Source organism: Pituophis catenifer, unplaced genomic scaffold, assembly GCF_029215685.1.
Source record: "Pituophis catenifer annectens isolate HBS135680 unplaced genomic scaffold, rPitCat1.0.hap2 SCAF_1, whole genome shotgun sequence".
Lineage (NCBI taxonomy): Eukaryota > Metazoa > Chordata > Lepidosauria > Squamata > Colubridae > Pituophis > Pituophis catenifer.
In genome coordinates this window covers 286972051-286998069 of record NW_027256881.1, presented here as the reverse complement: position 1 = coordinate 286998069, position 26019 = coordinate 286972051, and the positions used below count along the sequence as shown (strand labels likewise).

Here is a 26019-nt window from a genome sequence, read left to right as displayed (position 1 = left end):
CACTGCTTACCAAAAGCCTGGCTGCAACCCAGCACACACATAAGTACTTTATCAACTCAGTTCTGCTTACTTCTGAGTAAATAACTTCAGTAGTTCCTTTCATTGATCTTTATATTATAAAATTATATAACTTTTTATGTTTTTATTAGTGACTTATTCACATACAAAAATATAAACATTTTCATTATGCACAGAAAATAAATACAATAAATAACAGTGAGAATAGACTTTGGCTGTTTTTGGGATGATCTGTGTAATCTAATCAATTCAATTAGCTTTAAAGCATGTGAAATGTATCTAAAGATATCAGACACTTGCTCTTGGCTTTATAGGTAGTAACATAAGAAAGAATAGTAACAATTTGATTAACACATTTATATTTGAGTAACTTAATACTGTATATTTTTGATTTATACATATGATTTTCAATGAACAATTCTCCATGTATGTGGGTAAAGCCCCCGGGACGGATGGTTTGATAGCTGCTTATTATAAACACTTGCAGTTAGAAATGGTGGGACCACTCAAAGAGTTATTTACCAACATACAATCTGGAGGAGATGTAGCCCCATCCTGGAGGACAGCTTTTATTTCTCTGATTCCAAAGGAGGAGCAAGACCATACTCAGCCAAAAAATTATAGGCCTATATCACTTTTAAATACAGATTATAAGATTTTTGCTAAAATACTAGCAAATAGGTTAATGACAGTTATGCAACAAATGATTCATAATGATCAAACTGGTTTTATAAATGGTAGACAACTGAAGAGTAATGTAAGGCAAGTGGTTAACCTATTAGAGTATTTGGGGAAGAACAACCAAATCCCTGCGGTACTAATATTTCTTGATGCGGAGAAAGCATTTGATCGATTGAATTGGCACTTCTTATTGAAAATAATAGAATAATAGAAAAGATGCAGTTTGGAGAATATTTTACATAATCTATTAAGGCAATATATCAGAAACAAACAGCGCAAATAATAATTAATGGTAGTTTAACAGATACTTTTAATATAGAAAAAGGAACAAGACAATGATGTCCCTTGTCTCCATTATTGTTCATCTTGACTTTGGAATATTTGTTGAGTAAGATACGTGGGTCGGACAAAATAAATGGAATTAAAATTAGGCAGTATGATTACAGAGTACGAGCATTCGCAGATGATTTGGTTGTTACTTTAACCCAACCATTACAGTCTTTTGTAGGTTTAATGGATATAATTAAGCAATATGGGCAAGTATCTGGATTTAAAATAAATGCAGGGAAAACGAAGATAATAACTAAAAACATGACTACAAATCAAAAAGGAAGGGAAGAGGAGGGAAGGGGGGGAGGGATGGGGAAAAATTGTTGTAATATTTGATAAAACTTTTTAATAAAAAAACAACAAAAAACAATTCTCCATGTACATTACTACCTATAATTATGTAAGGGAATAGTACAGCTCTGAACTATTTTGAAAAAGCACAAGATATGCCCAGGTCCATAGATTAAGATATCTATTGTTTTCCCAGGGGATGTTCATATTTTTGTGATGCATTTTAAAAACACAAGTCTATGTACTAGGTTCTGAAAGAAAGACTGAGGTTCTCAATACGTTTAATTTTATTTGGGGGGAGGGTTACTAGACCCATTAATGCTCTAAACTGAGGGCAGGTATTATGGTGTAATTCCTTTTGTCAGTTTTACTTCCTGTGTTCTCACTTATAGCTAGGGGACCTGGCCCATTTCTGACACACTGCAGTGCCACTATTATAAGCACTGGGCTGGGCAATGGTGACATTCACCAGGCTAAGACTCAGGAAATCACTAGTGTTCCACCACTTCAGATGAAAAAGAATCACATCAAAGCTAGACTGCTTCTGTGTCTACATAATCTTGACACAAGTTAAAATCTTCATTGGTATTTGAATCAACAATATAAAGAAATTGGAACCATCAATTATGGCAGCAGTGACAGTTTGGAGAATTTGACAGTGAGACAATTTTAGAAAATAAAAAGAATAGTAATGGTCTTATTGAAAATGAAATTTCTAATGACATTTTATAATGTGTCCTCTGCATATGTAAACTGTGCAGAAAGAATGGGGAAAATTAAATTTCTTAATTGATAATCCAATTTGTGAGAAAATGGGAGATACTCTCTGAATTAAAAGAGAAATGTTTTTACCCATCTTACTTCAGAAGGTAGAAATGCACAGTGCAACATTTAGTTCTACAACTAAATGAAATGTTAATTTTTTAAAATTCCTGATCCATTTTTTTAACTTCTAAAGTTTCTTTAAATGTCACACACAGCCTAATCCTAGTCACATTAATTTTGAAGCACATAACACTGATTTCAATGTATCAATGTAAGGTGATGAATCTGGCATTTTTAATGTATTAGTTCATTAAATATATACACTGTCACATATGATCAAATTTTGGTTACAATTTTTTAAAAAAATTCAATAATATCAACTAAAACACCCAAGATCCAATTTTAAAAAAATCATAACTAGTATTTTTAAATGTTGGCTATTGAACATTTATGTCACATGTAATATTAACAAATTATATTTATGACAAATGCTGCGCAACAGGACAGCAAGAGATCAAGCATTACATTCTGGGTCAAGACCACAACTCTGCTCTCTTGAATCTTCTCGCTAGGCCATAATTCATCAATGTTTCTGAATTAGTGTTAGAGGAAAGTTCCGGTCTTTCTGCAAAGGAATAAAATAAGCCTGGAGATCATAACTGGCATTTGGAGGAAAATACCATCTGCCAAAAAAGTAGCTCACCCATGCAATTGTTCTTCTATTTCTGATCCTCTGTTATTATGTGAAGGAAAAGCATTATTTCATATACATATTATAATTGAAATGTACACTGGAAAGTTAAACCTATAATTAGAACTTGCCTAGAGAAAATTATGCTTAAATTTTGGATGGAAGTGCAAATGTGAAATATAACTGTTATTTTTCAAAATTTGAGTATATGAACTTTCTTACTCTCCATAAATATAGTTTTGATTTTCTGTGCTCTCCCAATGAACCAAAGTTTTATTTTGTTTTCCTGGCACTGATATTTCTGGAAAATAAAGAATGATTGTCTATAACTCTAGCACAGCTAGGGTTACCAGAACAGACTAAGGAGGACATGGACAATTGAAAAGAAGGACAAATGGCGGAAAAAAAGACACTGTTAAATTTCTTGGCATCTGTGAAGAAAATTACAGTGAAAACCCACAAAAAATGTTCTTAGGCCTACAGGTATATGAAATTACTTTTTCCAGCACCAGACTGTTTTTTCAATTTCAATATTTTTAGAACAAATCATTTTTTTTTTTTTTAATTTGATTTATATGCCGCCCTTCTCCGGAGACTCAGGGCGGCTTACAGTGCATTAAGCAATAGCCTTCATACTTTTGTATATTTTTATACAAAGTCAGCTTATTGCCCCCACAAACTGGGTCCTCATTTAACCTACCTTAGAAAGGATGGAAGGCTGAGTCAACCTTGAGCCTTGGAGAGATTCGAACCAGCAGTAAATTGCAGGCAGCTGTGTTAATAACAGGGTGCTTTAAACCACTGTAGTACCAAGGCTCTTCAAATCATTGAATCTTTGTTTTCAAAAATATGTGCTGGTAATAATATAGAATTGATGAAGCCAAGCTTTGCAAATTTCACCATAGAAATGTATGAGTCATTTGATTTATAGATTATAGATCACGGATTTGAAGGGATTGGATTGAAGCTGATTGCTGGATTCTGGAAATAAATAATGTAAATTTAGACAGCAGATGAGGGACAGAAAGAAAGTGACCAGTTTCAATGACTAGTATTGTTAAAATATTGTTCTGAAGAACAACAATAACATGATAAGTTGTCAAAAAGGCAGACAATGTGTAAGGACAAAGAAAAAGGCATGTCCTCCTTTTGCTGGGCGTCTAGTAAGTCTAAGCACCACACTGAACTCCCTCTTAATGGAAAGGCAGGATATAAAACTACAAATAGAGAAGCAAAACATGGTATTTATTCCATTATTTATTTCATTCTTTCTATACCACCCAAAGATCCTTTGGCAATTAACCCAATAATGTTAAGATCATAAGAGACATCAACAAATAAAGTAGAACTTAGATTTGGTCGATATTTATATCAGGAAATCCTTGTAAGCAAGGGGCTTGGGAAGTTTGAAAGGTAACAGACATAGAAGCATGGCCCAGTCTCACCTGTCTAACTCAAATTTCTGTTGAGAGACAGAAGGCAAAAATTTAGCAAATGCAAGATATACACATGTTCAATGTAAAGAAGCATGCTGGTGCTTATTCAAGTCAGTTTTATGGAGGGGTTGCTGTTTTGTTTAAACAGCAGATAAGGATGGTTTCTAAAGGAGACTGGATTCTTAAAAAAAATCTTAAATCAGACACAAAGTTACTTCCTCAGCTAACTCTTAGAGAGCTCTGGAAAAAACAGTTTCTGTTAATGACTCTTCATGCTTCTGCCAGTCTTCTCTCTGGATAATAAAATATACAACTGTAAACAGTCATATCTCATGCTGTGACCACACTGGAATGATAGCAAAGGAATGACAGCTAAGGACAGAAATAAGGATTAACAATCCAACTTGGAGATGCAACATATCTTTGGGAAGATTCAAATTACTTTAACAGAAAAACCCTGGAACAAGCCAGCTGCAATTATTAGAGCCAAGGGAAAGCAGCAAGGAATGCTGGACAGCTAACAATGGAACAAAAATACAAAAATAGGAAGTTGAAATGCTTGGCATCCTGAGGTTGGTTGTTATTATTTACTTAACATAAAAATAATTAGTACACAATGCAAAAAATGATATTGTCTACCAGTTTTAATCTCCCTTAAAACTCATCCCATAGGGCATGGCCCAATATAAATTAGCCTGCATAATATATTGATTTTTGGATTGGCATGGGATTGTGGACACCCAGGTAATTTAGGTCCAGTTATTTTTCTTGAGCTCAACCTGTCTCACAACATTTCTGCTATGAGATAACTGAAGGAGATTCATTTGTATCCCTCCTTTCCCAGAAGAAATGAAAGATATAAAATCAATGACTAAATCAGTTTAGATCTTGGGGAGGACAATTTGCTGGAAGTTGAAGTGATTCCTCTATTTATGGACTGCAGAATTCAGTAACTGCATCAAATTGGCAATCCTACATTTCCATTCAACCAGATCAAAAGAAATCTACACATTTCAGAAAATGGCCAGTGACTTTGGTTTGGTCTTCTCTATGCATCTCATATTCCCTGTTCATTTTTAAAAAAATAATACACTCTGAATTACCTGTTTGAAATGAAACCTGTTAACTAAGATTCAGCTTAATCAAGATCTACTCTGGGAGCCTTTTAAACATAAGAGTGGGCGGGAAATATTACATATACATTATCAGCTACATAAAATGTAAAAATAAATGTTAGCATCACAAGAAGCTTCTTTAGTTAATCATTTGCTGTTACATTTTAAAGTACACTATCTGGATATATACTTTATTTTCACTGCATCAGATCTAATATTAGCATGAAAATTCTTCCTCTCCAAAATGACAGTGGAATATAGCAAGAAATATTATTTAAAATGTCACAGTGCATGTACTGCTAGATATGCACTGTGGTTTCCATGGCAATGACTAAAATTCAATAGTAAAATATGAAACTATAGTTTGATTAGCATTTTGCCACTCCCAGAAGATTTAATGCATTATTGCACCGAACTTTTTTTTTTAAAAAAAACCCTCCAAGTAAAATAATTACAAAGTGGAATTTCTTTCCTTAATGTCTGTGAACAATAATCTTTTAAAGCTCCACAGACCCCTGTAAATCTGTCCAGAGCTCCATTACATGTAAGCAACCCTTCATGTAAGGAGCACTGTGCTGTCAATCAGAGAGGAGCTGGTTTTTTAGGCATCATTTTAAAACAAAATGTAAAACTAGAAATAGTTCAGGGTTGATAAGGGTGAATTGTTGAACAAATACTAGGACCTACCACTAGCACTTACAGGAATCATCCCAACCAAGCCAAGTAACAGCATAGACCCTTGAAACTGTCACTGATACAATCCTTCATGAGTTATGTTCCAGTGAAGATTTCAAGGAGCCATTCTCTCTGTGTGTCTCCTGATGTCTGCTTAGAACTCAGCAGGTATGTTCATCACTCAGGGCTCTAAAGGCCTGCTTTTTTAATATTCCATTTGAAACCCATGCCATCTCAAAGAAAGTTTTAGAATTTAAAATCTCATTTTAAAGGAAGAGATGGAACAAATATTTTTAAGGAAAAACCTTGTGATAACTGATTGAATAAATTCGTTAAAAACTTTTTAAGGGATATATAGTGCTCTTTCCTCTCCCTACTCTGTTCTCTTAGAAGGGAGGTATATATATTATATTAACCCAGGCATCTCTAATAATGTTTTGGCTAGAAACTACATTTTAATTTGGGTAATGATTCAGAAGGCAACTAATGAAATGAACCAATCCTAACAACCTATCCAAGTTCTTGAGTATCTAATTATAGGAAAGGCGCTTCCATTTATATCCATAATTGATTTTGCACCAATGTTGAGACTTGGCCAGTTTAAATGCAAGATATTTTATTTTGGGGTGGGGGATGGAGAATAAAGAATCCCAAAAAGCTACTGAACTTTTTGTATTCTGATTGCAGGATTCACCAGCATAGCACATGGGCTCATGTCTTGCGGCTCTTAGCTGACTCTGGCCTTGAGAAAGGTAAGGCACCATAAACAAGACAACAGCAAATTATGGAACCATTAACTACTGAGGTCTCCTTCCTTACTTCTTTTATTCAGTATTGATTTAGTAAAGGTGTAGCACATTTACTTTACAAATAATCTGGAATGATGTGGCAGATGAGCAGAACTAAAAATGGATTAAAACAAGTGGCAGATGGAACCAAAGCCAAAATAAGTAGGGTTCAATCTCTTTTCCTCCTTTTTAAATGTCTCCTTTTCCTAATATCCCCTTCTAGTATTTCTCAACCTTAACACGTTTAAAATGTATACTGACTGGAGAATTCTGAGAGTTGAAGTCTACACATCTTAAAGCTGGCGAGGTTGAAAAATACTCGCTTCTTTTCTTTCCCCCACCCGCATTTGAAGAGGTAAGGAACAGCTTGCTATTCTTTTAATTGATCACTTACAGTGTGATTTTCAAATGAGGGTGAAATGAGGCTGAGATCCATTCCAAGGGCTATAGTTTAACTAATTCAGGGTTATATTCCCTCCCCCCCTCTGTCTCTCCCTCCCTCCCTCCCTCCCTCCCTCCTTTTATGTTTCTCCTCCTCCCCACCCATCTTGCAGACTTAACTTTTAGAAATATAAAGCTAGATAAATCTCAGAAAATCTTGGGTAAAACTGAGTTATGTAATTATTGCTTTCATTCTATAGTTACTTAGGTTTTTTTTTTTTTTAAATAGTACTATTGTAGAGGGACATGCTACCCCTGACATTAAGCTTTTTAAAATCAACCCTATGTTATTATACTGTGAAGCTTCAGAAAATAAATCAAAGTAAAAATAAATAAAACAAACAAAGTAAGAACTTTTCACACAGTTAAATATTTAGTAACTCATCTAACACACTGGACAGTATTTTGGCTTTAAAACTATTGTTTGGATTTAGCAAATGTGGCCAAACATTTGAAAAGAGGGAAATGAAAAATGTAATCATTCTAAGCTGAAATACCAGTAAAGATTTCTTTGCTTAAGTAATTCATATTAGGCCTTCCATTAACTGGAAGAAATCCTTACTCATGTACTAGCCTTATTAGAGGTGAGGTTTTCATCATTCTCTTGGGCTTATTCCATTTTTCCTTAGTTCACTATTACTTTTCCCATCTGTATTTTTCCACTCATAGTAATATTAGAAACAGGCTTAGGAGAGAGTCTCCTTGAGCCATTCTGTGAATTGCCTTTCTCCAAGCCTAGTCTTCCTTTTGAACAGGGGCAAAGAAGGGCAAAAGGAATGGTCAGGGGAGTACATTTCAAGAAGAGAGAAGGTTTTGTAAATGTTTTGCCTTGAGAAGAGAAAACTAATAGGACCTTTCCAATGCCTGAAAGGATGCACAAAGTAGCTCAAGATTTATTGTATGTCACTCAAGACAGAATAATGGATGAATCTTCATACATGTTAACAAATTTTAAAATCACTCCATAAAGCAAACAAATCCATATTTTTACTATTTATCAAGTTTCACTATTTACATATGCAATCTTATCATTTTTAAAAATATTCTCACAGGTTTTATTATTTCCTTTTGCTTTTTTTCTAATTGTTATTACTTCAATGTCCGTTCCTATCCAACATCTACTCTTGATGCTGCTAAGAAATGCCCAGTCCTATATTTAGGATTTATCCTTATCATTTCAGTTTTTTATTATAAACATGAAACTTACTATACTATGTTCCCAATGTGGGCCCCATGCCTCACAGGGGAGCAATTTGATTTTTAATGGGGGCAATTCGAAAACTGTCTAGAGTCTAGACCTTAGCAACACTTTTTAATATATGCATAGACAAGACTCAAAGAATTATACGTCACGGGGGTGGTGGCATTAGGATTTTAGAGATGCTTAGATGCACAGCCAAAAAAAAAAGGTTGGGAACCACTGCTATAGACCTTTGAGTTACCTATTGTTCTTTCATTTAATTTGTTAATTCATCCTTCCTTGCCATTTTTTCTCTCTTCAATTTCAACTCTCAATACCTATCCTGGCTTTAGTCAATTGATGACTTCCACATAATTTTTTTTTTTTTTTTTGGTAAGATAAGGAAAGGATGTTGCTAGGATGGTACTAATGATAAGGACCATACCAGTCAGATTGAGCACGCTTTGTCTCACGTCAATGTGAGACAAGAACCACCAAAATCCAGCTTTGGTGAAAACAGCTCTTTAACCTATAGACTAATTTATAAAGCAGAGTGTTGCCTATATTCCAATAAGTAAAAATATATAGTTGTACTGACAGAAATTCAGACTGAATATTTTAACGTTTTTTAACTGAAGTATTATCCTTTTAAAAAGCTTGGCTATATCTCTTCAAAGGGATGAAATTGCCAGTAGTTCCATTTTTGTTTGAGCTTGTGGTTCTGTGGTATCTAGAAATTGGTGGCAAGAGTTCATTTGAATTTTAGCTTTTGCTTTACTTAATTCTAACTTGCTTAAAAGCTACACTTTTAACATTTTGAATACAACTGAAGCTTGACTTCAACAAAGGGCTGTCATAAATTCTGTGCATGCATATCTGATGGGAAAAATACATTAGGTGAAATAACTGTTTCTCTTGAAATAAAAAGAAATCACATCTTTTAAAGTTTTTAGGTCATTCATGGATATTTATTTTTTTCTGATGAGGGAAACTATCTTTGTATTAACAGATCAATACATTAAATATATATTTAAATATTTCCAATTACAACTAAGAATAGTTTCCAAGTTTTCACTATTTCGGCATGTCTAAAATTTTGAAGCTATAAATTAATATGATGGTAAAGCTCTTAAATATTACCAAAAGTAATTTAAGGATATGGATAATTCCAGCATGTGTAACATCTGCAATATAAACAGTTAAACTTAATATGGTCCATCTAATGTATATAGGAAATTTTGTGCTTGTCTGGATAGCTGGATGTAGCCTTTTCGGAAGACAGTTTTTGCAAATGACATCTGTTTCAGTTTTAGGTTTTTACTAGTATTTTGCCAACAGCCACAGCTTTTTAATGGTTGCCAGAAACTACATAGATTCATCAGATATTTTGTGCACATGCTAAAACAATATCCTTTTCAATTAAAACATTTCACATGGTACTGTGTCTAACAATGTACTAAAATAGTTGTTTGAAGGAAAAATGTTCCTTGTTTCCTGAAATTCCACTTCTTGATCTCTTATTACTGATCTCTTTCCCTATGACTTTCATTAAGTGTTGTACCTTATGATTCTTGACAATGTTATCTTTTCTTTTATGTACTCCGAGAGCGTATGCACCAAGACAAATTCCTTGTGTGTCCAATCACACTTTGCCAATAAAGAATTCTATTAACCAAAATTCAGTTTTTACCACCAGGTTCTTTTTACCTTTGGTGGAAAATAAGGTGGAATTTTCAGTTCACGGAGAGAAGATATATTATGCCCTTTTGGGCTTTGTAGGACTGAACAGAATTGATACTATATGTATCACAGCAGTTCAAATTATGACATGATAAATTCAAGAATTCAAATTTATTCTGGAGTCTGTATTCTTGCTTGTATTCTTTATTACCCTATGTAGAACTCATAATTAGACCCAGGTACACTTAATTTTGGTAGAGTAATTCGTTTTGTAAACCAGATTCTAATATTAACTCTGACTGAGCTGTAAAACAAGATAATATTTTGTTTTATTTTATTTTAATATTTTATTTTATTATTTTATTAATTTTATTTTTTATTAATTCCTCTATTTGTTTTAAGTAATATGCAATGTTAAAAAACTACAATAAAGCCAGCATTTTATTGACTTCCTGTTAAAATAATTACTGTTTGTGCATGTCAAATGTATAGCAGGAGAACTATACTTTTTGAAAATGGTAGATCAAACGCAGATCCTATTTCAGCATGAACAAACATAGGGGAGGGGAGGCCAAGAGGGCTTAACAGAACCAAGAGATGAGGGAAGATAGAGCACTCGTGGATGCCAAGGTTAAATAAACAACAACTGATATTTCCTTACCACTGGTGACCTTTGAAATTTTCTTTAGAACAAATATGAGCTTATTCAGAGATAGCTAGCTAGAAGAATAAATTATTTAATGACAAATTTTATTGACAACTGTGGATAGAGATCCTTGAATTTCTCAAGAAAATTTCTGCTTAGAGAGAACAGAAGTGACCAATAACTTATATGCATTAAGATGCTTTATATCCATACTATAATTTATGATGGCTCCCAATTTAATTTTGCCAATCTTTTTAAAAAAAATATGCAAATGACTTTTATTAATTTCTTTTAAGTCACAGCAGAAGGCCTAGATCTGAAATTCTTGTTTCCCTTGTTGGAAAATGGCCTGATACAATGTGTTTGATCTATAAGCAATGAGAATCCATAAATAGTAGAAGCTTCTTTTGAGAATATATCTTGACAGCAGTTCTACCTGCTGCAGCCAAGAGACTATTCTGTTTAAAAGGAACTTAATCATTTTCAAATGGAATTTTTGCTTTGAGTTGCAAGCACAGCCTTTACTGATATGTAAATTATGTCAACTCTATCCCAAATTGCTTATTTTATTCAGCTTACTGAATATTACTACAAAATTAGAGCCAATTATACATACTGGATTCCATATACAAGGTTAAATTTAATCCAATAGAAAATTTAGAAGACATTTGCTTAAAATTCATATTCTTCAAGCAAATATTCTTTAAAGTTCTTAAATGCAATGTTCTTTTAACATTGAAGAACTTAAAGTTCTTCATTAAAGTCATCATTATAAAATATTTATTGTTGGCTTTGTTTTTAACTGTGATAAATTAATAGCATGGATTTGCTGTAGTGCAGCTCAAACAGCAGTAATCTACCCAAAGTTGCAATCCAAAGCCAATTTACTTGGAAAGATGTCCAAAAAGATTTTGGAAGACTTAGAAGTCCAAAAGCATATTTTCAAAAGAAAATTATATTTTTATTTACCTTCTAGATCTCTCTTTAGTTTTCTTAAATCTTTTGTCAGGTCTTCAAATTTTACTTGTGATGCCTGGAAGAAATCCTGGGGCTCTGGCAATGGAAATACACTCTTTTCTGTTCCTGCTTCCTAAACAAGAAAGTTAAAAACAATTACTGTAACAATGCCATAAGTCCTACTGAAACAGACACATTTCCTTAATTATAAATATAAATAAATGATGCAAGTTAAAAAAAAAATACCCCTTTCTCATGAAGACACATTGGAATCCCCCCAATTAAATGCTTGTGATCTTCAAATTACATTTGTAGTACATAATAATATTTGGTTAAAGACAGCTTACCATGCTAATAAAACTTCATTGTATTGTATTTATTATAACATATTCCTTTAAAATTGCACAGCTTTTACCCTCTTTTATACCTCCTTCTGCCTTGGGCTTGGCTTCTAAATTGTGGATTTTTTTGCCAAAAATTCTAAATTCCTTTTTGGTTATTTTTTTACTGGCAGGTATGATGGATAAACTCTGTGTTCCTGAGATAAAGTTTATTTGACCAAATGCACACTCTTTTATCAATGTGGTTTTTGTGGGTGTTTGAACCATGCTTTAATGGCTCTTAATTATTTGATTTGTACTATGATATAGCAAGTTATCCTAGTTAGAAATGCAAAATATAAATCCAATGAATAAATTGATAAATAAGCTATCATCTTTGTTCAGAGAGAAGAAGTCTCAAAAACATCCAGCTTTTGTGATGTCACAGGTGGCTGATGACATCCACATTTATGTCTGGCAACGTTATTTATTTCCACAGTTCCCTAAATGGGGAGAGTGTCAAAAGTGTCTGGTTAATGAATAGTAACTTTTCAAGTCATCACGGAAATGTTTTCTCTGTTTATCCATTCATCTTAGCCTTGGCACCTCATTGAAAAGCATTGCCAAGGAAAACAAAGATACAAAGTTATCTTTGTGTAAGCAAATCCTAATTTTTAACTGTAATTTAATGGCTTGTAACTGTGTTTTGCCCTTTATAGGACATTCTTTAATCCAGAGAATTATTATGCAAGAATAAATAAAAGGAGTGATTTATAAATACTTCCTTTTCTTCTTTATTTTTATGCGCTATTACTCATACTATCACAACTCTTTGAAGAAGTTTTGAGGGGTGCTCCAGGACGAATTAAACCCCATACTTTTATTTTCTACTTATGGAAATCTTCACTCCAGAGTAGTGTGGTGGCCTAGAGGTAGAGCTGTCTCCTCACAATCAGGAGGCTGTGAGTTCTGTGAGGAGGCAGATATTTCTCTCTCTGAGCACAATGAGAATATATCTGCTGAACAAAACTCTGCATTGGCAACAGGAAGGGCATCCGTCCAGTAAACACTCTGCTAGCTCCAGTCAGTTGTTCAGACTCCACCCCGCAAGCGATTATGGGGTTGTTAAAAGAAAGAAGAAGGAAATCTTCACTCCATCATTAAATTTGGATCTGCAGAAATTCACAGTTCCAATGTCTTGGCACTGGAAAGTTAAAATATAGTTCTCCGTAGTGTATATAAATTAACCATTTTTCCGCTCTTATCGCATCTGCAGAGAACCGCCCAGCTGCCCTGTTTAGGGTGACCCACTCCCTTCTTCGGGGGGGGGGGAGTGCGGGAAGATCCCTTGCAGGGTCGTGCTGAGGATTTTGTGCAATTCCTGCATGATAAAGTCGCTCGGATTCGGGATGGCTTGGACTCCGATTGGATGAGTCCACGGGAGGAGACCGGGGCAGGTCTTGAGAATGTTATCTGGGAGGAGTTTGATCCTGTGACTCCTGAGGATGTGGACAGGGTTCTGGGTAAGATTAGTGCCGCCACGTGTTTATTGGACCCGTGTCCCTCCTGGTTGGTACTGGCCTCCTGGGAGGTTACACGAGGCTGGCTCCAGGGGATTATAGGTGCTTCTCTGAGTGAGGGTGCCTTTCCTGCTGCCTTGAAAGAGGCGGTAGTGAGGCCCCTCCTCAAGAGACCCGGCTGAATTAGCCAACTATTGTCCAGTCTCCAACCTTCGTTTTGTGGCGAAGGTTGTTGAGAGCGTGGTGGCACGACAACTTCCCCGGCACCTGGATGAAGCTATCTATCTAGACCCGTACCAGTCGGGCTTCAGGCAGGGGTACAGCACAGAAACGGCATTGGTCGCGTTGGTGGATGATCTCTGGAGGGCTCGGGACAGGGGTTGCTCCTCTGTCCTAGTCCTATTAGATCTCTCAGCGGCTTTTGATACCATCGACCATGGTATCATGCTGCAGGGGTTGAGGGGGTTAGGAATAGGGGGCACCGTTTTGCAGTGGTTCTCCTCCTTCCTCTCCGACCGCTCGCAGTTCGTGTTGGCAGGGGGACAGAGGTCGACCTCGAGGCGTCTCACATGGGGAGTGCCGCAAGGGTCGGTCCTCTCGCCCCTCCTGTTCAACATTTATGTGAAGCCGCTGGGTGAGATCATCCGTGGTTTTGGGGTGAAGTGCCATCTGTACGCTGATGATACTCAGCTGTACATCTCCACCCCAGACCACCCAAACGATGCCCTTGATGTGATGTCTCGCTGCCTGGAGGCCGTGCGGGTCTGGATGGGGAGGAACTGGCTCAGACTCAACCCCTCCAAGACCGAGTGGCTGTGGCTTCCGGCGCCCCGATATAGTCAGCAGGTGCCATCGCTGACTATTGGGGGTGAATCTTTGCCCCCCACGGAGAGGGCTCGCAATCTGGGTGTCCTCCTGGACGCGCGGCTGTCTTTAGAAGAGCATATGATGGCCGTGGCCAGGGGAGCCTTTTATCAGGTTCACCTGATTCGCCAGTTGCAGCCCTTTCTGGATCGGGACGCCCTGCACACGGTCACTCATGCCCTTGTTACTTCCCGGTTGGACTATTGTAATGCTCTCTACATGGGGCTCCCCTTGAAGAGCACTCGGAGGCTCCAACTGGTCCAGAATGCGGCCGCGCGGGTGGTTATGGGCGCAACCCGTTGTGCCCATGTGACACCCCTCCTGCGCGAGCTGCACTGGCTCCCAGTGGTCTTCCGGGTGCGATTCAAGGTGTTGGTTACCACCTTTAAAGCGCTCCATGGCACAGGACCCGGGTACCTCTGAGACCGTCTTCTGCCACTAATAGCCTCCCACCGACCAGTCCGTTCCCACAGAGAGGGTCTCCTCAGAGTGCCATCAGCCAAGTTATGTCAGTTGGCGACACCCAGGGGGAGGGCCTTCTCTGTGGGAGCCCCAGCCCTGTGGAACGAACTGCCCCTGGAAATTTGTAAGATCTCTGACCTCTGGGTGTTTCGCTGCGCATTGAAGACCCTGTTGTTCCGCCAGGCCGGACTATCAACACAATAGTTTTAAATTGGGGTATTTAAATTTTTTGGGGTTTTAAATCTGAGCCAATTTATTTAATTATTTTAAATTTTATATTGTTGTTTTGTCTGTGTTTTTAAATAGGCTGTACACCGCCCTGAGTCCTTCGGGAGAAGGGCGGTATAGAAATAAAATTATTATTATTATTATTATTATTATTATTATTATTATTATTATTATTATTATTATTATTATTATTTTTATTATTATTATTATATCCTATTGATAACTATTAAATCTGATCTTTGTATATCTAGTGAAGTATTCAAATAAAGACTTTAAATGTTTCTTGAATCTAAGATATCCAAAAAGTTATGTGACTAGATCTACAAATTGCTCCCTTTAAAATATAGATAGTATTAAAATTATGAAAGACTGCAAATGTGGTTAAATTAAACTTTCTGGCAAAAGTAGAATTTTGAAAAATATTTTAATGTTAACAAGTTTCATACATTTTAATATGTATTATTTGTGGCATTTAAAATATATGAATTCATTAGCCAATGTAAAATTTAACTATTTATTCATACTATTTATTCATACATTATTAATCTGAATATTCTGAATACATATTCAAATATACTCATTTGCTGTATATTTAGCATGACACTTTTAAAGTTGAAACAACTACATTTAGCTGGTTAATTAGGAACCAGCTGGTTCCTGGCTAATGCTCCACTTTGAGGGATAGTCTCTTCCCAGTTTCATTTGTCTCTCCTACCAGATGAAATAGAGCAGGGATGTTAAGGGTTCCATCACCTAGGGACTTATATTTGGCAGGCCCTAAGTGATAGGCTTTTTTCTGTGTGGGCACCAGCAATGTGAAATCTTCTCTCCCCTGAGGTGAGAGTGACCTTGTCCCTGTTGAGCTTGAGGTCCCTCAAGGCCTGATTATGCCAGCAAGCCTGTGGACCTCAGGAGAAGGGTGATAGAGTAATAATTGTAAATATAATCTTAATTATATTTTTATATTTTTCATTTTGCTGTTCATAAATGGCCCAGAGTCATCCAGGGGTGGCATATAAATTTATTATAAGTACAAAATAAGTATATAAGAAATTAAAAGATGCTTGTTCCTGGGGAGGAAAGATGTGGCAAATCTAGACAGCATACTAAAAAGCAGAGACATCACCCTGCCAACAAAAATATGTATAGTCAAGGCTATGGTTTTCCCAGTTGCAATGTATGGCTGTGAAAGTTGGACTATAAGAAAGGCTAAGTGCCAAAGAATTGAGGCCTTTGAATTATGGTGCTGGAGAAGACTCCTGCGAGTCCTTTGGACTGCAAGTTGATCAAACAGGTCAGTCCTAGAGGAGATCAACCCTGACTGCTCTTTAGAAGGCCAGATCCTGAAGATGAAACTCAAATATTTTGGCCACCTAATGAGAAGGAGGGACTCACTGGAGAAGTGCCTTATGCTGGGAAAGATTGAGGCAAAAGAAGAATGGGACAACAGAGAACGAGGTGGCTGGATGGAGTCACTGGAGCAGAAGGCGTGAGCTTAAATGGACTCCAGAGGATAGGAGAGGACAGGAAGGCCTGGAGGAATGTTGTCCATGGAGTCGTGATGGATCGGACACGACTTCGCAACTAACAACAACAACAAAATAAGTAAATAAACTAGTGAGGTGGCTCTGCTATTTTAAACAATTTTTCATTTATTATTCTTATCAAGGAGGATCCCACACCCACAAGGTCTTTTTTGTTGGGTTTAGGAGACGTAGGAAGACAAGTAAAGCTATTCATGTAGTTTATGTTTCAACTTTAATCCAAGATGCCAAAAAACAAAAAACAAAAGTCAAAATAATAGACAACAGGTTTAATTTTTCTCAGTTGTGTGCTAGCTTACTAGCCTTACCCTTCCTGTTTCTTTTCTCGTACAGGAATGGGATGAGCATAACTCTACAGAACCTTCTTAAATAATATACACAGTGCAATAATTGATAAAAACTTACCTTATCACAATGGCGTAGGTAATAAATTACAACATAATCTGCAAGGCTGATTCCTGTATCCTAAAAGAGGAAGAATTGAAAAATAAGATTTGAAAATATCAGAAAATGTGGGATATGTACATAAAAAAAATACAGATTGAAAAGAATATTTTATTGTAATTTATACTTCCTAAACTCTTAATAAAGGTGAAGTGACCACAAGCTCTGTGAAAACTAATTTATAATAGTAAATAGTATAAATAATTAATAGTAAATTGCTACTGTTTTCTATTATTGTTGTATTTTCAGGCATTCTCTTTTCAGCAACTTAAGGGGAAGAAACTCATCCAAGAAACTTTTATCTCTTAATGGGGATAATTCAGAATCAAATAGGTTTATAAAGTTTTTGTCATATTGTGGCTAGTTCTGTCATACAAAAGTGTTGCTTTTGTATGATCAGTAATGATCATCAGTAATGACTTGGGCAGGGACTCAGTTGAAATGAGGCCATCTGAGTCTGTACCTGATCTCCATTCTAAAATTTGTCAGCGGCCCAGAAAATGGGATTCTCAGGCCCACCTCTCCCTGCTTGTTTTGTGTGTACACACACTGAGTAATTGGGCTTGGCAAGAATATTATATAAGTATCAATGGAAATTTTTTTCCAATTGAATTTAAAACATGGTAGCGATCACAGAATAAATGATGGAGATTTTAATTCTTCTCAGATCTCTCACAGGAATATTAGGTTTGGGGAGAAAAGCTACCAGAGAAAAGAAACCAAGACATTAAGAGGTTGGAAGAATCAGCTGGACATGTTTAGCCCAGGGAAGAGAAATCTGCAAAGAGACATGTTAGCTCTCTTTTGAATATCTGAAAAGTTGGAATGTAAAAGGTGAGGCAGATGTGTTCAAAGTTGTTCCAGAAAATAGGACAGAAAACTGTTTGGATTTCAATTGGGCATAGAGAAAAAAAATTGTAACAGTAAGATAATGCAGGTGCTGCAATAGAATCTGGATGGCCATGGCAGGGGAATGGATTAGATGATCTCCAAAGTTTACACTGCATGATCTATCATTCTGTTGTAATACAATTGCCTCAAAGGAAAAGTCATTTTCAAAAAATTATAGACATTTCTCCTTCCAATTGCACTGCACCATCAAGGCCAGAGAGCCAGTTTGGTCTAGTGGTTTAAGGCACCAGTTTAGAAACCAGGAGACTGAGTTCTAATCCCACTTTAGGCATGAAAGCCAGATGAGTGACTTTGGGCCTGTCTCTCTCTCTCAGCCCAACTCACCTCATGGTGTTGTTTTTTTGTGGGGAAAACAGGAGGAGGAAAGAATATTGAGTATGTTTTCTGCCTTGCATTATTTATAACATTAATAAAGGTGAGATATAAAAAAAATCTAAAGGTCACCTTACGAACAATGAATTGTGTATAAAGCCTCCTATGGACCATTGCCAGCTTTTAACAGCCTAATTATCATAGAGGGGTGGGGCCTAGAGAAAGGCTGGGGCCAGAATGAGGGACATCTACAGATTCTTCATTTCTGCTCCCAAGAATTCAGTCACAACTAACCCACATTAGTAATACTGTAGTCTTCTCTAGGACCTGTCCAGGGTTCTGAAGGATATGTCCTTCAGCAGGCTTACTTTCTGACTCACTCTGAATGGCTTCTTGTTTATTAATTCCTTTCCCATGCCCCTTGCTTCAAATCACTACCTGATGTGTCTTTCTATATAATGTGGAATCAAACAATATCAAAAATTTTAGGACATTCATAGTGATGGAGTGTCAGGAGTAGGCACTATGCTTTTCACACCATCATTTAATTTAACATAGAAATCCCACTCCACCATCATCACTCCTCCCAGCAAAAAACAAGCATTTCAGATTAATGACAGGTAATCTTCAACATACATCAGTTTGTTTAGTGAAAATTACAACAGCACTGAAAAAAATGACTTCACACTTACAACCGTTGCAGCATCCCTATGGTCGCCTGATCAAAAATCAAACACTTGGCAACTGACTCATATTTATGACGGTTGTAGTCTCATGGTGTCATGTGATCACCTTATGTGACCTTTTAACAAGCAAAATCAATGGGGAGGCCAGATTCACTTAACAACTATTAATAGTAAAATAGAGTAATAAAAGATATACCTCAATTACCGTGTGTATAGATCAGGGTCAGCAACCTTAAACACTCAAAGAGCCATTTGGAACCATTTCCCGCAGAAAAGAAAACACCGGGAGCCACAAATCCTGGGTGGGCATCACCAACTTGACATCACTCACTCCTGCCCAGTCACATGACCCTCCCCAACCACACCTACATAGCCAGTCATTAGGGCAGAGAATTAGTTGTTCAATTATTTGCCATACCCGGCCCTACCCCTCCTTCCCTCCCTCCCTCCCTCTCTCTCTCTCTCTCCTTTCCACTATTTGAGCCCCACTGGAGAAATTAAGATGTCAAGTAAAACTAAAGTTTAGCTCTCAGGTAGTTCAAAGACTTTTACCTGTTATATCAAAGGAAAGAAAAGTGTGCTAGAAGAGCAAATGGAGGTGGGGAAGAGAAACCAGGAATGCTTGATTGGTACAGAGATGAGACTGGGTCCTGGGTCATCTTCTGCAGGATCATTGGGTACATAACAAAAAACTGCATCAGGGAGAATGCACACCTCTTCTATGACCTATCACCACTTAGTGTCATTTCTGTTAGGAGCAGATGTCTATCCACAAAACATTGCTTGCTAATTGAAAGATTGAATTCAACTAAAAATCTTCATTTAAACTGCATGCTGTACTTACTCTGCTCTTAACATCTTTTAGTTTGGGAAGTATTTCCAAGCCAAATCCATCTGCTTGACCACGTGTTTGATTTCCTCCATTCATATAATTTCCAAAAGCCAGAACCAAAGCTAAAATATTTTTCACACTTTTCATTGTGATCAACTCCTGAAAAACATAGCAGGAATTTATAATATCAGAAAAATATTACAGAAAGAAATATTTTAATGTTAGCTTTTCTTTATAAATTTATACAGTGAAATATATTAACATAGAAATGCTATAATTCTATAATTAATAAAATCAATTCTGGGCCATGAAATTATTTTAAGAGTCTACATTGCTCAGGTTAGTAGAATATTGAATTAGGAATTCAACAATTATCAGCTAGAAAGTTAATTGGATGACTTTGGGCCTATTATTATAGAGCCACGGTGGCGCAGTGGTTAGAATGCAGGCTAACGCTCCTGACTACCAGGAGTTCAATCCTGAATGGCTCAAGGTTGACTCAGCCTTTCATTCTTCTGAGGTTGGTAAAATGAGGGCAATAGGCTGACTCTGTAAACCACTCAGAGAGGGCGGTAAACTATTATGAAGCGGTATATAAATCTAAATGCTATTGCTATTATTAAACCTTTAATTATTTTAATTTTTAATAGAAAGTAATTTTGACTTAAAATACTTGGTATTCATAAAAACTATAAAATCTGAAAATAACATCTGTTAGGAAGCACAACATTATATATTACTTTATCTAGACTTGAATCAAATTTCTATCATTTTTACTCAGAAATAGTCATGTTCAGTGAAGTATAATAAACCTTAGAATGCTGCAAATTTTGTCCCAAGTACCTTACAAACATGATGAACAATATCAACTTTATGATGAACTGCAATTATCCCTTCATTGAAGACAGACTGAAAGATTATACACTGGGCACGTTCAGCAAAGTTGGAGATCTGGGATAACTCATATAAAAATCTGTGAAAATAGGAGCAATCATGTATATTTCAATCAAGTGATTGCATTTTACATTATATAATCCAACGTATCAGAGAAATATTTACAACACTTAAAATGAGTTCTTGCTATGATTTAAATTGTGGGTAAAATAAACAATCTTTTTCTCTTTATTGAAAAAGATAAATTCAATATTCCAGCACAATAATACAGTCTGAAAGAAATAGAAAGGTAGAGATACCACCCTCTGCTGGAGAGAAACAAAACTAAAAACAAAAGTTCTAGTCCTATTGTGGTTATGTGACATTTGATTAGAGTCCAATGAGTAAGTATTCTATGACAATTTTATCATTCTCAGGCTTATTCCTAAAAATAATTAATCTTCAAAATAAAAACTTTAATTCTATTCTATTTAATAACATAACGTAAGTATTCTACTTTCAATAATACAGATCTACTTAAAAGTAAATCCTGCTGACTTCCATAGGGTAGCAAAGTAGATACAAGATTGTATCTTAAACTTCTTTCAAAAGTTGATGTTTAGAGTCTTGAGGCTAATATAGCACTTTTTAGGTATGATGATCACAACATTAGTCATCTATACTATCACAGTTAATTGCCTTGTTTGGGGATAACTGGAATTATAGTCCAGCATATATTGAGTCTCCTTCTATCCTTCTATGATTGCAGCCTTGACAAGGTGAAGGGGCTTGTGTGGGTAAATGAGATCATGGCCCATGTCATCGGACATATATATGTCCAGAAGATCTCCCAAGAGAAACAGGCCATCATGGATACCCCAGACTAACACTGATCACATCTGCCAACCCACATTGACCTAGCATGGCAGATTATGGTCTATTCCTCCACATGCCAATACAACCTCAAAAATGGCCGTTCATCCCCTGGGAGCCCTAGGGCAGCTACCCATGGCAGCGGGAAGACCTGCCTGAAGGCAGAGAATGCTAAGAATCACTGGGTTAAATCAGGCTACCTTTGGACATAGGAAAGGTCAACATTCGAACAATGAAAATAGATGCTCGACTAGAACTGCTGATTGAACTAACAATATGCATTGGGATATCATTGGATTATGTGAAACAAGATGAAAAGATGAAAATTTAGTTGAACTTGACAGGACTGGGCATTTACTCTACATTAGAGATACTGAAGAATGATGAGTTGGTTTATTCCTCAACCAAAAACTGAAAGATTTCAGTAAAATTTGAAAGTATATCAGACAGAGTAGCCCAATGCTTCATTCAATTGAACAAACAATACAAGCTTCAAATCATCCAAGCTTACACACCAACAATAAGCTATAGTGATGATGAGGTTGAAGAGTTTTATGATGATGTGACCCACCTTCAAGACAAAGAAAAATGCTGATACAAAATATTAATGGGTGAATTTAATGCAAGAATAGGAAAAACAATACCTGGAGAAAAAGCAACTGGCCCATATGGAAGTGGTGAACGAGATAATAGAGGCAACAGTCTAGTAGATTTGGCTGAAGGACAGGAACATTTTACAAGAAAAAAGATAGCAGAAAATGGGCATGGAAGAGTCCATCTGGGTACACAAGTGAAATTGACTACATCATGTCGAATGATAAAACCATATTCTGCAATTGTACTGTCATCAATTGTTTTAACGTTGGAAGTGACCATAGAATGGTACGAGCTAAAGTGAAGATAATCTGTCAAAAACAGCATATGAAAATGATAAAGATGTCACAAAAATAAAAATAAAGAATATACGTTGTTAGAGGAATGATATGCTGTTAGAGGAGAAAAGCAATTTTGAAATTAATCTGTCAAATTGCTCTATTGCAGGATTTGGAAGAGTTAAACAAGAACATTACAGACCAAAATGAGCAAATAGTCAAAAACATCATTGAATCTGCTACATCTATAGCACCACCAGAAAAACACTTAGTACAGTACCAAATATCTCTGATGAAACTAATGAAAAAATGACGGACAATGAAGAATAGTGGAAATTTCACTACTAGAAGTGATTCTAATACAAATAGATATTAAAAATTATTATGTATGGTAGTCCGTGACCGGGAGGATTTTTCATCAGGTCTGCCTGATCCGCCAGCTGCGTCCCTTTCTAGATCGGGACTCCCTACACACAGTCACTCATGCCCTCGTCACCTCTCGTCTGGACTATTGTAACGCGCTCTACATGGCGCTCCCCTTGAGGTGCACTCGGAGGCTCCAACTGGCGCAGAGTGCGGCCGCGCGGGTGGTTATGGGAGCAACGTGGAGCTCCCATGTAACACCTCTCCTGCGTGAGCTGCACTGGCTCCCGGTGGTCTTCTGAGTGCGCTTCAAGGTTCTGGTTATCACCTTTAAAGCGCTCCATGGCTTAGGACCTCGTTATCTATGGGACCGCCTGCTACCACCAATAGCTTCCCACCGGCCAGTATGCTCCCATAAAGAGGGGCTCCTTCGGGCGCCGTCGGCCAAACAATGTCGACTGGCGGCCCCTAGGGGGAGAGCCTTCTCTGTGGGGGCACCTACGATCTGGAACGAGCTCCCCCCAGAGATACGGAGGATCCCGGATCTGCGCACCTTCCGTCGCGCGCTTAAAACTTTTTTATTTCATCAAGCTGGCCTGGCCTAAATCTTCTCCCCTTTTAAATATAAATTTTAAATACAAATTTTAATCTGTTTAAATTATGGGGTATTTTAAATTCAGCCAAATTATTTAATTTGTTTTTAATCTATTTTAAATTTTTGTATTTCTGTATTTTATCTTCTGGCTGTTCACTGCCCTGAGTCCTTCGGGAGAAGGGCGGTATAGAAATTTAATAAAATAAAATAAAATAATAAATTGAACGACATGTTAAATGTGGTCGGCAGGCATTCAGCAAGCTAAGTGTAATTTTCAAGAACAACTTCCCCTATGCATGAAGAGAAAAGTTTTTGATCAGTGTGTCCTATGTGCTCTAACATATGCCCGTGAAACATGGACACTAATCTCACAATCAATACAAAAGTTCTTTTAATGGCGCAAAGAGCCATGGAAAGATACATGCTTGGCATTACAAGACAAGATAGGAAAACCCACACATGGATTAGAGCACAAACGAAAGTATACGATATCATCAAGAGAGTAAAAGAACTGAAATGGAAATGGGTTGGTCCATAGCAAGAAGAACTGATAGCAAGTGGACCACCAGGGCAGTCATAGAATAGACCCCACTTGATAAAAAGCATCCATGAAAGAGATGGATTGACGACATCAGCAAGTATTGCAGGCCCAATTGACAAAAGAAAGCTCAGGAACATATTAGTTGGAAACATACAGAAGAGGCCTTCATCCTACAGTGGATAGACAGTGGTTAAAATGATGATAATGATAACAGCGATGATGATGATGATATACTGAATATGCCAAGCTTTTACATTGCTCTAGATCAGGGGTGTCAAACTCAAGGCCCATAGGCCAGATTCGGCCTGCGATGTGGTCTGATCTGGTCCACGGGGCCGTCTAGTCTACCATATGTGAAGAGGAAAGATCAGGCCAGCATAGCTTTGACACAGTCTACCCAGTGCGAAGAGGAAAGATCAGGCCAGCGTGGCTTCGGCCCAGTTTACCCAATGCGAAGAAGAAACATGCCAGCAGTTTGGGGAGTGGTGTTAAGCTGGCCATGCTATTCAGTTGGCCACACCCATTCAGTTGGTCATGCCTGCCTGGCCCGCCGAGGTCAACCACAGCCCTAATGTGGCCCTCAATGAAATTGAGTTTGACACCCCTGCTTTAGATCCTGTAAAAGCTCCTTATCTGAAATTTAGTTTTTATTATTATTAGCAAATCACTTTACTAATTTTACTTTGCTGGGAATTGGTTGCTGTTTGAGATTATTTTACTCCTTTCAAGAACAATTCTTATCTTGAGAATAACCAAACTTCATTATATCATAATCATGAAGATTTCTATAGAGACAAAGGATATCAACGTTTTAATCAGTTATGCATTAATTAAACTGAACTAGAATTCTGGCTCTAATTTAGCGTAGTGTCTTCTTTTGTTATGATCTTTATATCTCTATAAGGATTAAATACGCTGGAAGTGTTCATATCCATTCTACCTTTCAGTGGATTCAATATAACAGGTAAAATATAAGTGTTGTTCCATGTTAAGCTTCTCACTCAATAGGAATAGTTTAGAAAGCCAAACTGGATATTACATACATATTTGTGGATTTTCTTAAATAAAAAGCAAGTTTGGGAGGTTGCCATATAAACTGGCAGTATCTACTTCATTTCTGACAGTTGAGAAAAAGTCTTTGCCAGATGCACTGAGACTCCAACCCTTGAATTCTTTCCCAACATAGCTTTTGCAGTTTCAAAACATCTGAACAGCAGCAGGTTTTGATCAGCTCCTTCTGTGGCTATGAAAGCTCTCTTTGATTAGCACCCAGAAGAATCTTTCTCTCCTGCTGTATCGTTGAACCAGGATACATCTCTAATGTAATACCACATACCATAGCATTTTATTGCTTTTCTCATCATCACTGGAAGCATAAAGTTCTCTCCCATTTCACCCTCTTAAAAAAAAATGGATGAAATACTTCCACTTGACAGCAAGGGAAAGATAAGTTGCCTTAAACTCTTCTCTTGATGCTACATGGCATCAAACATGTTATTTTAGTAACAGGAGCAGCAGCAGCAATTACCATACAACATCTTGTGGCATTTTCTACCATCTCCAAAAGGTTGCAACTGAGATGACTGGGATGTAGGAAAAACTTCCTAAAAGCACAGAATTTCAATCTGGGTTGAATTTCCAGTGCTTTTTTTGTTTACGGAAAGAATTGATAGCAATTAGGGGTGTCCTTAACCAAATATATAGCCTGATTCCAACTTAATTTTAACAGGATTGTTAAAATCTATATTTTAACTAACAGGATTAGTTTTTAAAATCTATATTTCCTATACTCAAGAAATAACTCTGGGTAACTTGAACTCTCATTCACCTTACTTGGCATAAAAAAGGTAACGCTTTGAAATTACAATAGCAAATATTTTGATTAATTAAGAAGTTCTCCTTCCAGATTTAGCAACGGAAGAAGCTGCCTCTGCATTCTGAGATTTTTAGCAAAAGAACAGATATACATCTCCTAAGACTGGGCTATCTACATCAGGAGGCAGTCTGAAGCTGATCTTGGGTTAACTGTAAAAGCTAAGGAAACGGCTTGGAAACAAGCAAAATATGTCAGGATTATAGGCTAG

General features: G+C 36.8%; 1 protein-coding gene across 1 annotated transcript in view; it reads right to left on the bottom strand.

The window, feature by feature from the left end:
* Positions 1–26019, bottom strand: part of FMN1 (formin 1) — a 91836-nt gene that overhangs the window by 20767 nt on the left and 45050 nt on the right. The window contains exons 9-12 of the mRNA XM_070931344.1: positions 20662–20791; positions 19831–19977; positions 17038–17097; positions 11707–11827 (exon numbers count right to left, since the gene is read on the bottom strand). Coding sequence (XP_070787445.1) covers positions 11707–11827; positions 17038–17097; positions 19831–19977; positions 20662–20791 — 458 coding nt within the window. The remainder of the gene's footprint in view (positions 1–11706; positions 11828–17037; positions 17098–19830; positions 19978–20661; positions 20792–26019) is intronic.